Source organism: Siniperca chuatsi, linkage group LG8 (assembly GCF_020085105.1).
Source record: "Siniperca chuatsi isolate FFG_IHB_CAS linkage group LG8, ASM2008510v1, whole genome shotgun sequence".
Lineage (NCBI taxonomy): Eukaryota > Metazoa > Chordata > Actinopteri > Centrarchiformes > Sinipercidae > Siniperca > Siniperca chuatsi.
Genome location: NC_058049.1, coordinates 9,898,923 through 9,916,352, shown reverse-complemented (window position 1 = coordinate 9,916,352; position 17,430 = coordinate 9,898,923). Strand labels below are relative to the sequence as shown.

The 17,430-nt window shown below is 38.2% G+C and overlaps 1 protein-coding gene across 9 annotated transcripts in view; it reads left to right on the top strand.

Moving 5' to 3' along the window:
* LOC122880316 (ecto-NOX disulfide-thiol exchanger 2-like) overlaps positions 1–17,430 on the top strand; it is a 171,513-nt gene that overhangs the window by 104,856 nt on the left and 49,227 nt on the right. For all 9 annotated transcript variants that reach the window (XM_044205332.1, XM_044205329.1, XM_044205325.1 and 6 more), the window contains one exon: positions 9,982–10,137. In XM_044205332.1, the coding sequence (XP_044061267.1) occupies positions 9,982–10,137 (156 nt within the window). The remainder of the gene's footprint in view (positions 1–9,981; positions 10,138–17,430) is intronic.

Genomic DNA, 17,430 nt, shown 5'->3' with positions numbered 1-17,430 from the left:
CCCTTCATCATGACTACAAGAATCCTGCTCTCTCTCTTTGAATCAAAACTAGAGAAAACTCTGTCACTTTCCAACTGAACAGTGTGTGTGATGTCTGTGCTGTTCTGTTCTGTGTTCATAATTTTTAAATGAATACTCCAACATTTTGGGGAAAATAGGCTTGTCTGCTGTCATATTTGGGCTTAGGTGAGAAGATTAATATCAGTCTCATGTTCAGGCGTTCGGTGCAGAGAGATGTTACATGTCAAGTTCAGCTTAGTTAGCTTAGTTAGCACACAGACTCGAAGTCAAACAAGTTAAAAGAGGAAAAATACAGCTCCAAAATTGTCACATTGACATGTCGTATCCTGTTAGCTAGTAAGCTAGCCATCATTACATCAAAGATATAGGTCCTCATGAATCCATAATTGTGAACCTGATCTGAAACAGGCCTGTGGAAAATCTACCTGGATCTGACGTGCATAAATTACATTTTTTTGAAAAACCTGATCCAAAAGAGACCCAAAGAAAGTAAGAGCCGAACCGAATAGTCCAAAACAGAGAGAGAAGAACAACATCAAAACACATTTTTCTCCTCTGATGAGTATGACGCTGGACATCAGGTATTAGACATTCATACACAGACCTGAGATCCGTGGCAATATAACAGAATCCTATGAAAATTAAACTAAATATAATTTTGACCAGGCTCGACTCAAATTCATGGTTGGGTCTTGGTTTCTAGTAACCGAGTGGACGTGTGATTTGTTGAGAGTCGGGCTGATATATCAGCCAATATTATTTTATTGCAGATACAGTATATGGTACTGGTGTGTATATGTCGGCAGAAAAGATTGCAATACAGAAATACCAAACTAGGTTTGAGTTTATTTAGAAACAATAAAACTGTAAAATATCCTGCTTAGTGTGCATCTTGATCACAATTCTTTCTTCTTCTTCAAAAAACAAAAACAAATCTAAGGGATCTGTATCAAGATGGTTTGTTTATGTTATGCGTTGTAAAATTATTGTCAGTCGATATATTGTTATCAGATTTTATAAACTCTCAAATATTGGTGGCAGTCTAAAGGATCCAGTATCAGTTAGGTTATAGTTATCAAAGAGTCCAACCTCTCACTTATTCTGGCTGATTAGACCTCTGCTCAAATTGAAGGGGTGAAGGTTTACGCTGAAATTAAATGAGATTCACCTGACTCTGTGAACCAAAGCTTACACTAGAGTCAGGGAGATGCCAATCAAGCACAGTCTGTACACGCCCACAAAGTCCTGAGAAAATGTCTAATCAGGCACAATAATTAACACATGCAACACTGACAGGACTTTTGAGAAGCTGCACACAACCATTGGTTGAAATAAATACCTCTAATACTGTACCTCAGATAGCTGCTAATTATACCACAATGTGTAATTTCTCTATACATGTGAAATACACAATGTACATGTACATATGAGAGCTTTGGAGTTGTTGAAAGCCTGGTTCTAAGCCAGGCTAAATGTTGGACCTACAGTATCTCTATACTGAACAGAGATGAAATTGATATCGACCTTCTCATAAAACTGCTGCTAAGAATACAAACAAGTGTATTTCCCAAAATGTCATAGTTTTTTTTTTAACTTAAGAGTCCCTGCAATTCATCCTCCTCCATTATTTAATCAGTGCAGTCCAGACAGCTGCATTAATAGACTCTGAAGCACTTTGTCAATTCTGCTTTTAGATAAGTGCTATATAAATAAAAATGGTTATTGTTATTATTAAAGTATTACTGGTGTGGACCGATAATATGACAGACTGAATACAGAGGTTCTGCAAAAGTGTCATCACTTTGTGGATAAAGTGCCTTAATTCGATTTAATTCTACGTTATCTGTCATTTCGCAAGAGTCATTTGTCTTTCTGTAACATAGCCATCTTATTTTTAGAGTTTTCTTTTCATTGTGGCAATGGGAGGCAGGCATGGGATAAGTCTGTATCAGTTTGTTTGTTTGTCTACATAGAAATACATCTCAACACTGCGCTCATCTTAATCGATTTGTCAGTGGCATAACAACTAAAGGTCACAACATATTTGTCACTGATTGGTGCAGAAGGGGCCTGAATTATGTTTGTAATTATGTTGTGTAAGATGTTTTGACCTTATAAACCCCTGGGACAAATGCAAAAAAAGATTCCTCCAAACCTCCATGTACGCACAAAGACAGAAATATGTATACGATATTCACCTTTTTGTCAAAAGCCATGTATAAATCTCTACCTCTCTATTGCTACTTCTACAGTTAGACATGATTAGATGTAGAAATGCTCTTAATCACCTGTTTTCATATCAGTACTGCCTGCTTCACTTGTCTTTAGACTTGTCAATGAAGAAAATTAGAAAAGGGCAATTTTACCAATTTCTCCAGTAATGCCAGAGCAGCTGCCATTACGTGAGACCATCACACACAACTGTAGTGATTTATAGCAGATATATCATTAATTCCTCACTACTATAAACCACCATTGGCAGTGATATCTCAAATATAATTATTAAACGTCAGAAAGATAATCAGTGATTTAGTTTATAGTGATCATGTCAAAGCAAACTTTACAAAGTGCTACACATTGAAGGATAAAATAAAAAAAAACAATAAAATAACCTGTGGAAGCTTTAGTTTCAACTTAGTTTCTCCCTCATTTTATTTTTGATTGATTTTTTATGAAATTATAGAATTAAAGTGGACAAACCATTTAGCTAGGTGTCTTAAAAAAAAAAACATGTTACTATTAGATATGTGAAATCATGATGGTCCTTTTCTTTTTATTTTCGTTTAAAAAATGTTTATACTCATTATTTTTAAGTCAGAGGTTGTGTGAGACAGATGGACTCAAGGAGTCGAGGAACTATTTTGTCAGCACGGCTTAATGCTATTGAATTCAGGTAGGTAAACTTGTATCCAATTTGAGTTGTGTTGACCATAAAGATGAGAAGTCTATTGATCAATATATATATATGATATATATATCTTTATGGCCAGGGTTGGTGAATGGAGGTTGTGTGTGTTGGCGCAGTGTTATTATTGGGATGTTGAATGGAGGTTGTTATATCACTGAGTCATGTACCCACACTGTGATGACAGCAGAATACTGTGGAATAGCCAGAAAAATGTCTCTCCTCCATCTCTCCCCTCTCTGTCAAATATGATTACGTCTGTCTCTCTGTGTCTTTCTCTCTCTCTCTCTCTCTGACCTTACAACCTTACAAGCTACCAGTTATTATCACAGACACACAGACACTCTCATCTCGAAATCTGGCTGGATTTATTCACTCTGGCAGCTATGTCTAAGACACTTTATCTCATGGATATATTTGAACTTTTTTCAAGAGTTTTCAAGAGACTTTAGGACTCACATTGTCCGCTAAAGAAAGATTAAGTATTTTTCCTTTTTTGGTACTGATTACATCTCAGTATCCCTCTGTCCTCTGGTCAACCTTGCCAACAATTTATTGTCTTAACAGTTAAAACTGTCATCTACAAGCCACATATATGACTTTTTTAGGTAAAGTTGTCTAAAACTTCTTGGTCAGTTTTTAGCATTTGTTTCAAAACTAAAAAAGCCAAGCCACGGCCACAGTCTACTGTTGTTAAACTTCAGCAGTGAAATATCTTCATTTTCAGACTGTTCCTCCATGACTCCTGCTCGGTTCCTTTCTCTACAAAACAGTGTTCTTCTATTTAAATGATCATGTGAGGAAAAGGAAGTCCTAACTTAATTTATTGATGGCTCATTGTTTTTCTTCCCTAATAGTTTTCGAGACGTGTCACTAAAAAACTAAAATGTCAACCTGCTAGTGGCGCTAGAGGTAAAGTCAGCAGATCACCAAAGTCATTAGGACTTATTTTCTGGGTACCATGAATGTCTGTACAAAATTTCATGGCAATCTGTCCAATAGTTGTTGAGATATTTCAGTCAGGACTAAAATAGCCGAATGACCAACATTGCCATCCCGCTAGCATGGCTAAACATTACACAATATGAATTTTTTTTATTATATCTTTTAATTCAGTGATGCGGTCAGGACCGAGGCTGTCTTGCCAATAATGACATTAAAGCTCACCCTTGAGTGTAATACGATTATACAACAGTTATCAACAAAATAAACTATATAGTTAAAATGTATTCACATTGTGGGGCAATTTGCTCTCAAAATAATACACTTTTTGCTAGTGTTATCTCTGTTTCCCTGGAAACACATGGGTTGTGACTAATAACTGGAAAACAATCAGTCACGTCAGTAGAATCCTATGTAATGAAACCTAGTTTACTTCTCGAGCAAGTAGGCCGACCCTAGTAACGACCTAGCAACAGAGACGATTTCTAGTCCCAGTTGAGTCAGCAAGCCAACTTGGGATTTCCCAAACTGAATAAATACCACACATCTAAACACAAAACTGCCTTGCTAGTTCAGTCTTGTTGTAACTGCAGCTGCTGGAACTGGAACTTTGCTAGTAGGGGTTGCTACTAGCAACAGAAACGTTCAACTGAAACCAATTGCCAGTGGCGCAACAAAAGTATTAAACTGTCAACTAATTAGTGATTATTTACCCTGGATGTACATTTTTATTAAGAAAATAGGGTTTGTTTAACAATATGCATGCTGCCAGCTTTAAACCCAAACCCAATTTGATTTCATGCCTCATAACACTTATTTTCTTGGTGTCTATTGTTTTCTTATGCAGCCCATTCATAGTTATCACCATTGTAATTAGTTATGCTCTATCAGTAATAGGCTGGTTTTCCAGCCTTGTTTATTTTGTCTTTTAACTTGGCCTTAAATTAAATTTCACAAAACATTAAAAAGGCCTTGAAAGGTTTTTAATGTGGCTTTCTGAAGGTTGTAGATACCTTTTTATATTGTGCTGTTCAGAATATCCCTGAGAACTTGTGGGACAAAGCACTCTCCCTTTATACAAATGTATGTATATATTGACTCCAGATGAGAAAGTCAATGCTCACTTGCCCTACTACATTGGGAGAGCAGAGTCAGAGTCAGGTGGAGGGGATTAAGTATGTTTCATGCTTACAGATCCTGGTGCTGCAGTTGTAAGACTGTAGCCACCTTTTAGTAAATGATAATGAATAGTCCATGCATCTCTATATTAGTATTCACTGCAAAATGGCAATTCTGTTTACTTACAGCACTCCAGAACAACAAGGGCATTTATGATAAGCTCTCCTCATAGAAATAGATGTTTCTATTACAAGCAATAATGGCATTGATTGGCTGGTTTAGACTCTTTAGAAGTGTTATTCGATGGAGGCCACAAGGCAGCTGCTGAAGATATGTGGATGAATTCACTCTCTCTTTCTCCCTGTTTCGCACACACATACACAGAGCCTCACACACAGAAACGACATTTTCAGTTTTTAGTATTTTTGAATGAGCAAAAATGCTCACAGGAGGAGTCTCCCATGGTTCTCTCTGCTGTGTTCGCTTGGCACACACTAGTTATACATGAACACACACACAAACACACACATTCTCATACTCTGTGAGCTGATCTATTGCAGCGATCAGTTAGAGGCTGATTTAACAGACTGAGGTTAATGTCCTATACAGTAATGTTGGGGGAAAATGAATAGTGTAAAAATAAATGATGGAAATTGTGATTCATAAAAGTAGAGTTTAACAGGTACAATCTATGCAGAACAAATGTGATAAAGTCATATCTGTCACAATGCTGAAAATCTAATGAAGAATTTTTCATGGTTAATAGAGATTGATGGATTTTTGAGAGCTATCTGGTGGACATTAGGAGGTAAATGGAGATGCAGATGGGGGGACAGTTGGCAGGGTGAGTAGAAGGCCAAGTTCTAGGAGGCTTGGGCCTGTCTGTTCATCAGAAAATATTACCCATATTACCCAGTATGCCTCACAGCGGCTGTCTGTGTCCCCCTGACCGCCACCCATGGTTGACTCTGCTGAGAGGGGACATTAACTGTGGAAATCACAGTTTGAGGAGGGAGAAAGGGGAGGAGAGGTTGTGTCAAAGGGAGTATAACAGCGATAGCCAGGAGGTTGTTGTAGTCAAATTTATATTTTTTAAATTTAATTTCATGTCTGTGCTTCTCATACGCAGGCAGGCTGAAATGCAGTTACATTTAACAAACCTCCAGGAAAAGGTTTTACATTAAAAATAGAGCAGCAAGATGAGGGTGTAATGTATGTGTAAATGCTTTAGAGCAATGGCATGTACAGTAATGAAGGAGCACACATAGAAATGGATTTAAAAAGAAATCCAGAGTCAAACAGTGAGCGAGAGAAAAAGAGATCAGAGATAAACAGAAACATAGACTGGTGACCTTGTGTGGGCGGTCTGAGAACTAGAAGATTTCTCTTGATGTTTTTGTTTAAGGGCACTTTCATGATCTCTGGGTCTCAGAGGAGTTTCTCACTACAAACCCTTTTGCACTGAAACCACTCAAACACTCATCGCACCGTTAGTGATGAAACCAAAAACATGGCTTCCGGACTGAAGCGCCATTGTTGCCATAGTGATGACAGAGCCGGAGCGGCTGAAAATCCCCTGGAAGTAGAGACAGTAAATAATATCTCATCACGCACGTCTCTGCTGCTGCTCTGCACATGCACATGCTCTGACAGAACTTCTAAGCACACACTGTTGGTGTGTTTATGTGTAGATGGATGTGGAAAAATAGGACTGTTGTTTCAGGTGAATACTCACAGTCTGATCTAAGTCCACCGATTTTTGATCGACGACCAAAAACGTCACCGTGTTTATTTCACTTTTTTCACCTTTGGACTGAGACAATCCAAAATCGCACAGTATTAGGGCAAATCAAGAGAGTGAAAGATTTTCTATTTGCCCTCAATGAACATTTAAATTGGGAACACAACAGAACAAATAAACAGCATTTCTTGCTGCATTTTTGCACAGGTAAAGGAAGCAAATAGAGCAAAACAGATAAAGTAACAATACAGAAATGTGAAGATGTAGAGGGAAGCACATACACAGAGTTACTGTAGCCCTGAGCAGTCAGATCATGTCTGTTGATGGTAGTGTGCTGACCTGAGTTCAGAGTGCTAGAAGCAGGTAAAGCCAGGATGTAACCCTGGAGACGACTTTTTGTCTGACCTCTATGTTTTCCTGGGTCAGACAGAGCCTTATTTAATCCTTTGTACAGAAAGTACAAAAAGTAACAGAAAACCAGGCACTGACACAAACAGGGTCACATTTTGACAGACAGAAAAAATACATGATGAGAATCATTTCAATAAATATATTACATACAAAGACAAGGCGTACAGGTGTATAAGTACATCTACACAAAAAGGTTTTCATGCTCGGTTTATAAATGCTGCTCATATCTCAGATTTTCAGATGACTGTTCATATCCATTCAGGATGTAACCCATATCCCCCACCAGTATGAACTGTCACTGATGAAAAGTCATGCGTGTAGAGAGTAACAATAACGTTCACATCCATTTTCTTACTCACTCTTCTGCCACTTGGTTTGAACACATTTCTGTGACGGAAATTGCCTTTAAGTTTTGACTGAAATCAATTTCTTTTTTTTCTGTTGTTGCTGTCTTCAGTGCTAGCTTCCAGCCCTGCCAAACTGCGATGACCAACCATTAGTACAACAGTATCGGGTTGATGACGTAAAATTGACTTCTTTCAGACTCGAGTGTGCAGACTGATTTGATTTTAAAACACTTATTTAACTAAAAAAAGAGGTAATGCAACAGAAATCTGTTTGGCTGATATTACTGATTAGAAAATATCAAATCATACTGTGGGAGGACATAAATCAGAGTTTTGAACAATTTCAACTGCAGTGTGAACATAGCCTCAGATACAAATGACTAAATTTAGATTTGACTATATTCAAATATGTTGTTCACTGTTCAGGGTTTCTTCTAAGTTTGTCGAAATCTGCTTTTTCTCTTTACGAATTTCCTCAGAAGCTCATAGCTCTGGTGCTGAATGTGTGGATGCTGGCACCGCTTCCTCTATTGCCTTACGGTGTGTATGCCACTTCGGCTGACAGAGATGTCAGCAGCCACACAGGAGAGGCTGGACTATGACCGGGACACACTTTCTATCTCTGTGACTCTGAGCAAATCTGATATTTTCACATCACAGATGATGGTCAAAAGGAACTAAAACATGAAATTTAAAATGTGAGACTTGACATGTAAGATGCAAACCTCAACCTCCTTGTTAAAAAAACTGGTCACTTACTTCTAGACTTACAGCCCTAGTAACAATGCAGCTGATATTGATTGGTAAATTTCTTAACTTCAAGGCAACTATTGGTTTCTATTAATTTCAGTACAGTATGAAAATCGACTCACTTGAGCTATAAATGATCTATCAGGGTAGAGTGCAGTACAGTAAATATATTTTGTTTTCTTTTTTCTTTTAGTTATTTCACTGTTGCAGCATAATGCTGTTGAAAGCACAGACTCTTGAAAAGTCTAACCATTTACTTGTACGTCCTTGTGCTGATTAAACACTCTGATTCTAATATATAAGAGGTGGCTGCCAAACAAAATCAAACCCAGAAGACAGACAATAACAAAACACGGATATTGTGAAAAGGATACATTGCGTAACGATGTTACTATTCAGCAGCCAGCTATTGTTTTTCTGTCTCAACAAATACAGATAAGAATACAATTAGTGACATCTGTGAACACCCCAGACAGATACAGATACAGTTTTAATGGAAAACTACATCCTCGTGTGCTGTAGTAATAATTGGATCAGAGTTTATGGGTCTGTTTCTCTTTTGCTGCTTCACTCCTGCATCACTTATTTCTCTCCATCCATGTTATCCATCTTCCTTTCCTCCACCTCACCAGAAGAAGTAATTCATCGCTCTGGCAACCTAGCAGTGTTTTCATTATCACCTGCCTCCTCTCCCTCTGTCACCTGGCTAAAGACGGATGTCGGGGTCATCAACAGGAGACAGAGAAAGCCAGGCGAACCACCACAGTATCACAGATCTTCATCTTTATGGTGTTTAGTTCAGCAGCATCATGTCACTGATAACTTTTTCCATTCCTCCCACTACTCTACTGCATTATAGCTCATCGAACTAGATTTCTCTTTCTCTGTTGACTCCTCCAGAAAAATAAAACTCCATGCCAGTCCTCTTGAGCAAAGATTGCATCAGTGTTTTGTTGTGCTTTCATTTCAGTTTTGTCTCAGTCAAATTTTTGTCTCTCATGGGGATGGAGACTTGGCATGCACGGCATTGCATACACACACATGCACACAACGGCCTCCTTTTTCTGCCGCTGTCTGCTACAGGTGCAGTGGAGACTCATGGGAGAGGGCAATGCATTTCCATTTTTTTTTAAAGCAGCAAATGTGTGTGTGTGTTTGTGTCTACCCAGGTGCAGTCTAAATCAGTACCTGTGAGTACAGCATCTGTTTTCTGAAATTTCTTTGTAATGTTACAGGTCATCATTCAAAGACTAAAGAGGAGGAGAGGGGGAAACGGAGAGCAAGCGAGATGAGTGTGTTTAGTTTAGTTATGTGTGTGTGAAAGAAACTCACAGAGAGAGAGAGAGAGAGAGAGAGAGAGAGAGAGAGAGAGAGAGAGAGAGAGAGAGAATGAGAAAAAGACAAGAGACTAAGTAAAAATAGTTGAAATATTCATGCATCTCGTTAGATGCTTTATTCATGAGTGGCTGACATATTCAGTTATTTATAAACTGCTTGTGTGTCACCACTGTTGACAGAAGTGTTGCTCTGTGTTCATGGAGGAAGTACACAATGTAAAATGGAACATGAAACAGCCAGCATGTGCTCAAATGATGCCACAGTAAAGGTCAGCTGTGACTGACTGACTAGCGTTTAGGAAACCGAAGCTAATTTCTTAATGTGTGTGCACTGTGTGTCACTGCTTCCCCAGCAGCTGCTGTGTTACTTGCTATGTATTCTCATCCATGTTTCTCTCCTGACTCCAGATTTTGACCCCAGTCTTGGGCTGATGACTGGCATTACCTCCATAAATCCCATGATGCCTGGCCTGGGCCTTGCGCCCCCGCCCCTCTCCCAGGATGTACCGGTTGTCAAGGAGATCATCCACTGCAAGAGCTGCACGCTGTTTCCTCCCAACCCCAGTAAGTCTCATACTAAGTTTTCAGTGCTGTTTTAAAAGATATAAGCATCACAGAAAGCTGCAAGCTGACCCGTCATCAGCGAGCTGGGAGCATGTTTTATTAATCGATGCAGTAGTGTGCATTATCTATGACTATGTCCTCGTCCTCACACTTAGGCTCTGGATAGATACCTATGCACCACTCAGCCAGATATTGTGTGACAATAAAGAAGTTAGTATTCTTCCTTAATGTCTCGTTTAATACCTCTTAGTACTTCTACCCAGCAGAGTGCAGCTGATTTGCATTCATGTTTCATCAGGAAGGAAGGAAGGGAGGGGAGGAATTAAAGGAGGTGTGTGTACGCATGCGGGCGTGCACTTGTGTGATGTCTGTGAATGTATAATTGGAGGAGTGACCTCTGTGAGCACATAACGCAGCGCTGTTGTCTTCAATATGCCAGGCCAAAAAGGTGATGGACCCTGTCCTCCTCTTAGCTTGACCCACCGTTATCACTGTATCTTTTCTTAATCTTTCTTCACCTGCTCACTCTACTGTGCTACATACATAGTTCTCCCTCTCTCTTTTTACTTTCTCTTTTTCTCCATCACATACTGCATCTCCTTTTCTCCGACCTTGTGTTTAAGGGGTCAAATCCATTTAATTACCTCATCACCTCTGAGTCTTGCAGCTACTAGTTCCAGTTCAAGAGGTCTCTGTCAGGCTCCGACTGTTACATATGTATATGTACAAACACACACTCTCTTTTTGCACTCACATACCTGGACACACACACATATAAGTACATTTTTTATTATCAATTGTTTGTGCATCAGGATCTGAAATGAATGGGGGTTTGCGGCAACCATATCCTTTAACCTTCACAAATGGGGGTGTGAAATTAAGGATGAAGGGGCGAGAAGTCTCTGTTCTCATTAGTAAATTCTTTAATTGTCATTATCACTATTACTATTATTAAAAAAGGAAGTGAGCTCTCCATCTGAACGAGGAGAAAATGTTTGGCGGCACGTGTTGACCATACACAATAACAGATGAACAAACGTTAAACAGGTAATATTATATAAAACTGAGCAACAGAGGAGTGGAATAGGGACTGAACACTGTTCCTATACTCAGCGGTGGTTCCTAGATGGCTCCCAAAGGGGCCATTGCCTCTGTGACAACAAGACCAGTCCCCCTTATAGCCTCCATAAAACGACACTGCAGTTTATGCCAAGATCCAGTGCAAATGTATGATTTCATATTTTAATACATTTTCTCCTGCAAAGAATCTAAATAGGATTAGGTGATATTACTATATTTATTTAGTGAGTTGATTTCTCTATACCATTTATACTACAGTAAGTTTGCCTTTAATATCTTTGGTTTTATGGGACCATTGTGGGTACTATTGCAAAGGCATTATCAGACCTACTTAATGACAATATGGGATTTATTGTATTTTGCATCAATGTGATGGAGTCCCAATGGATTAGCTAAAAACAGACATTCCCATCTGTTTATTATCTATATGGATACTTAACATCTTACAATATGATATTGAAGTGTTCCAAATATGTACTTTTATATAGACATCTTAATAGCAGAGGTCAATTTTCAATCAGATATAGGGGTCATAACTCTCTTTCTCATTTGGTTGAAATTACAGCCTAAAGTCCTACAGAGCATATTTTAAAATGACTTTAATCACTGCTTTATAATCTTGTTTCTTTTATATATATTTTTAACTGTATGAATTTACTTTTTATATTATTTTGGTCATAAATAAGCCCCATTTTCTTTGTGTTTTGTATGTCATTTGTTTGATTTTAACCTGTGCAAAGAAACCAAACTAAATGTTTTTTTCAATTAATTTTCAATAACTATATCAAGATATTAATGTGATGGAATAAACAGCAAAAATAAAACATTTCCTAGGGAGCATGGTCTGCGCTCACACTTACATTCTGTATATAATTAAATGTGATGCTAGTGTTCACTCCCTCTAGGAGGAACTGTCCCCCTTCTGTAAGGGAAAACTCTGTCTGGGGGCTTTTTCAAGGCAGCCTCACATGTCGCTTTCACATTTTCTTACCTTTTTGTCTTCATACAGAATCGAAGTTAGCCATGCCCTTAAGTCCTGAAGGGGCCCTGTGACTAAAAGATAGTTATTCTTGAATTTCACTTCACTTTCTGAGTCTTTTTATTGTGTATATGACAAAAGATGTAAAATAAACAGCCAAGAAGGGATTTAGATGCAGCTCATGCGGGTACAGATGGCACATACACTGCTAAGGTTAAGGGCTCCATCTCCTATGGGCCACTCACACACAAAATGTAAGCACTCATGCTACTTGTAAAGCACTTTGGATAAAAGCATCCACCCAGTGGTGTGTTAAGATATATTGTGGGGCACCCATTAAGCTGCTGTCTCACCCTTCCCTCCATCTTCTCTACAGTATCTTCACACATCTTTGTGATATTTCCTGCCACAGTTTAATTCTCGCTCACCTCTTCTCTAGTACCATCTGTCTCCTTCTATTCATTTCCTTACCTTTATGTCACTTTTAAGGCAAGAAGTGCACCATAGATGAGAATAGGTTGAATAGTAGCACTTTTTTTGCCCTTTGAAAGATGCTGCTGTTGCCTTCTACAATAGACCAAGAGGGTGTGAAAACTGTCCTTTGAAACCAATAAGAAGACATTCCTCAGTAGCAGACATTTTGTAAAGAGAAAAAAGAGAAAATGCCATCTAAATAACAGCATTTCTGGGTAGGAATTTAATGCAGCAATTTATTTGAACAGATGGGAAGACATTCATCCAGAACCGAACAGAGCCATTGAGGAGATTTTTTGGCTCACTGGTAGGGTTTCCGCTGTAATTGAAACCTCTGGGGTTCTTCTAAGGGGGTCACGGCACGATAAAGCTCCACCACAGGCGACAACACAGGTGGTCAGAATCGAAGCTGACATGCATCTTTCTTTAAATTTATTTTTAAAAAGGACTGTCATAGGGTATTTGTATATTTTGTGTGTGTGTGTGTGTGTGTGTGTGTGTGTGTGTGTGTGTGTGTGTGAGGGAACAAAAGCATAGGGAGAAAAAACATAGACAGAAATCGCTCAGTGTGCTGTATGTGAAGTTAGAGGATGATTGTGAGTCAGTACTCTATTTCCTAAGGTATTTGTTATGTTTTCGGCAGGCGATCGAGTGTGTGTGTGTGATGGGGATAGAGGGCAGCAGGTTACATATGGTGGCTATCACAGGAAGCAGGACCCCTAGCTACTCCACCTCGGAGTTACATGCAGCTTCCTCCTCATTGACCTTTAACTGAACAGCACTGAAACTCAGTATCTCTCTGTCTCTATCAGCCTTTCTTCATATCTGCATCTTTATCTTTATGTCTCTCCTACATTTTCTGATGTTCATTATCTTCTGCTATATATAATATTTATTTTTATAAGGCTGTATATCAATATTCAGATCAGTTCATTTTTATGTTTTTTTTAAGAGTTTCTAAATATTTCTGAAAATCAAAATTGATGTGTAAATACAAATTGTGTGTGTGTATATATATATATATATATATATATATATATATATATATATATATATATATATATATATATATATATATATATATATATATATATATATATATATATATAGAGAGAGAGAGAGAGAGAGAGAGAGAAAATCATTATTAACAATATTATTATTATTATTATGTGAATTCAAACTGTCTTGTCTAGTAATAAAGTTGATTTATCGATATACCATGATGCATGTAGAGGAATAACAACAGTGTAGCTGTTTGCTGTTCACTTTGTCTTGCTCTCTCTGTCAAACTCAAATTTAACAATGCTTTGTGGGCATGTCGGTCCCATCATTGTCATTTACACATTGTCATTACACCTCAAAGTGTGCCAATTTTACACATCAAATCACAGATCTTGAGGAGTACTACTGCACATGTGAACATTTGTATAAAGCCTTTTGTGGCTGCAGAGGGATCTGTGCAAAATCTGATAAATTGCCTCAAGTGATGGCATTTGAGTCAGCGTTGGCTGGGGCTGAAGACTAGAAAATCTGGGGGTGTGGAGTTAGAAAGTTAGAAAGAAGTAAGTTCATTAGCTCTTTGTAGCTCGCTCCTCATGTCCACTTGAGGCTAGCAGCTCGAGGCTACATTAGCTGCTACTAGCATAACACACCTGGATCTCCATGATGATCTGACCACCAATAGTCTGGTTTAGTTGCATTATGGGTAATGTAGGCAAAGGAAGAAGAATGCAGAATGTGGAATAAAAAAAGATATCTGTTGGTCTGCTGCATTGATTTTGATCCTTTTTTTAAACTGTCCATCATGAGTGTGACAATGTTATAGGTGTGCAATGCTAAACGGGAGCATTTAGTACTAGCAAATTATACATTTATTACTGATTGAACTTTTTGATTAATTATTTAGACTATAAAGTGTCAGGAATATGTGAAAAATACCCATCACAAATTCCTTGAGCTGAAAATGACATCCTCAAATTGCTTGTTGTGTCCAACCAACAGTCCAAAACACAAAGATATACAATTTAAAAGCAGCAAAAATCAGTACATTGCATCACAATCATTTGGCTTTTATGCCTGATAATTGATTTGTCAAAATTGTCAAATTTTCTGTTGTTTGACTTCTTGATTATTCATAAACAACTGGACTGCATTCGTGCACAATAGCTGATTCAGCAGTTTGACAGTAACGACTGTTAATAACTCTGTCAATAAGCAGCTTCGCCAGTAGCCCCAGTTTTCGTTTCCATACAGGTTTGAACTTTTTCTCCTTCTCTTAACACATAAACACTTTGAAAGATTTGATTAAACTCTCTGTCTTCTTCTGTCTCGTTCTCTTATTCCATGACTCCCATACACACAGACTCAAACCCATTTTCGTCTCTCAACCCTTTAATGCTGAAGACCTACATTTCATTTGCTGCTTCAGGGAATTACTCTGTGAGTGTCTTTAATGGTCATCACTTCTTCCGGCTCTTCTTTTTCCAACACTTTTTCATCTATGTCAGGCTTGTCTGTCTGTAATTACCCTCAAGTAAAAGACCAAAGATGCCCTTCAGAACCCTCCTGTCTACGTGCCTACATTTCTAAAAAGTCCCCAGTATGGATTTCATCCTCCTTTCAAAGCCAAATATTTGGTAAAGCAGTCACATCTCTAGTGTGTCTGGGGGAAAAAATGTTGTTTTTTAAAGGCAGGCTTTTATGAAGCAAGGGTGTCAGCTAAATGTCAGATTGTTACCTTGTTGTCCTTTTATATTGTCTGCCTCGCTCATCAGCCGAACTCTGTCAGAAAATTGTAATTTAATGCTGAATCGTGCAATGAGCCGCAGCATGTTTCAGCTGACTGCAAAGTAAAGGCAGGGAAGCTATCACCTTGGTGGTGTCCTAGAGTTGCGAGTGAGAGAGCAGCCATGAGTATGTGCATGTTTCAGCTTTAATGCCATCATCATCGCCAAGGTCAGGGGACGAAGGCATTTGGGCCATGTGCCAGAATAAGCTGTGACATGAGGAGGACAAAGCCATAAAGTACCTTTGATGTGTTTTACCATAACTTTGCTACAGGCTCTCCAACACTAAAGCTACAGGACTGGATAATAGCTCCTCTGGGGGCAATAATTTTAAATTTCAAGTCCAACCTTTTGAGTACTGAATGAAAAATACACTGTATTTTTTCTAATTTAGGAGATGATTGATGGAAAGTCAGATGATTTAGGCCACAGCTTTCTAGCCATGGGAAAGTGATTTCAGTGGCTCTGAGTGTACATGAATGAATCCCACAGTTCAGCTCTGCTTGAGGTACTTTTCAGGTAACTGCTGAGTCCAATTTTTTCTGTCAGCAAATGTCACTATACTTTTAGGATGGCTGCTATAGGATATGATTTTCAGTTATATATTTTGCCTACAACATATGGGTACAATTTATTTGAACATTTACATATATTTTTAGGTTGTTTTCACAGCTGTGGTTCAGTTCACTTAACTGGACTATAACCGATAACCTCTCCTGTTTAAACCTTATACTAAAACTTTTCCAAATCCATTTTTATGGTTTATATTTATTATTAAAATTTAAGCTCACATTAGATTGATATCTGTAGTATCAATTTCTTACTGAGAAATACACTCAGTTACCATTTTATTAGGTACACCTAGCTAAAACTAATGCAGTCTAAAACAACAGTCCAGCAATAAATCCTACCTTCATGAAGGTTATAATGTTAATTTTTGCTGTTGTTGTGTGAAACTGTTTTAGAGAGGTGTTGATTAAACTTTATGGTAATTTGGAGGCCACAGTTTGTGATGTTGTTGAATTGTGTTTTACTGAGAGGTGTTTCTAATATTTAATGTGCCCTCTCTGACATAAATGTGATGGACAGAATATTAGAAACACCTCTCAGTATGACACAATACAATTCAACAGCAGCACAAACTACAACCTCAAAAAAACTATCCTATCCTTGTTCAAACTAAGGAAAAAATATGTATATTATTGACCTTTAGTTCTAGTGAGTTTCATGTTCACACTGACTTTTTACAAATGAACCAAGAGCTGTAAATGTACTGACAGGTAACTCAATCACTGGACAGTTTTGGTGATGTCATCCTGCATCATCAGCGCCACATGGACACAGAAGGGGAAAATCAAATACTGATGGCTGGCAGCAAGTCATGCTTCTCTGTACTGCGCCTCATTTTCCTTTTCTGCTGTTAACAGCTCATGAGGAAATAACTGATTATGTGCATTATTAGTTCAGATTCGAGACTGCAACTGGACCTAATATGTCATGAATAATAACAAACAGGTAAAATAAGGACAAAAAGTCAGCATATTGATCCATAGTATTACAGGGGGAAATAGTAACTGTGTGGCTGCTATCTTTCACTCAGTTTTTAAAGGAATAGTTCAACATTTTGGGAAATACGGTTCCCATGAGTTGGATGAGAAGATCGATACCACTTTCATATCAGAATGCTAAATATGAAGCCACAGCCAGCAGATGATTAGCTTAGCTTAGCATAAAGATTGGAAGCAGGGGAAAATGGCAAACTTGGTTCTGCCCAAAGGTAACAAAATCCCCTTACCAATACACCCTAAAGATCACTAATTAACACGTTATATCGTGTTTGTTTAATCCAAAAATGACAATTTATGGTTTTATGGGGTTTATGTGCCAGGCTATTTTTTTATTGGCCAGGAGCAGGTTGCCAGCTAACCAGTGGAGACTCCAGGAAGTCATTGCACCCGGCCAGGAAATAGTTCA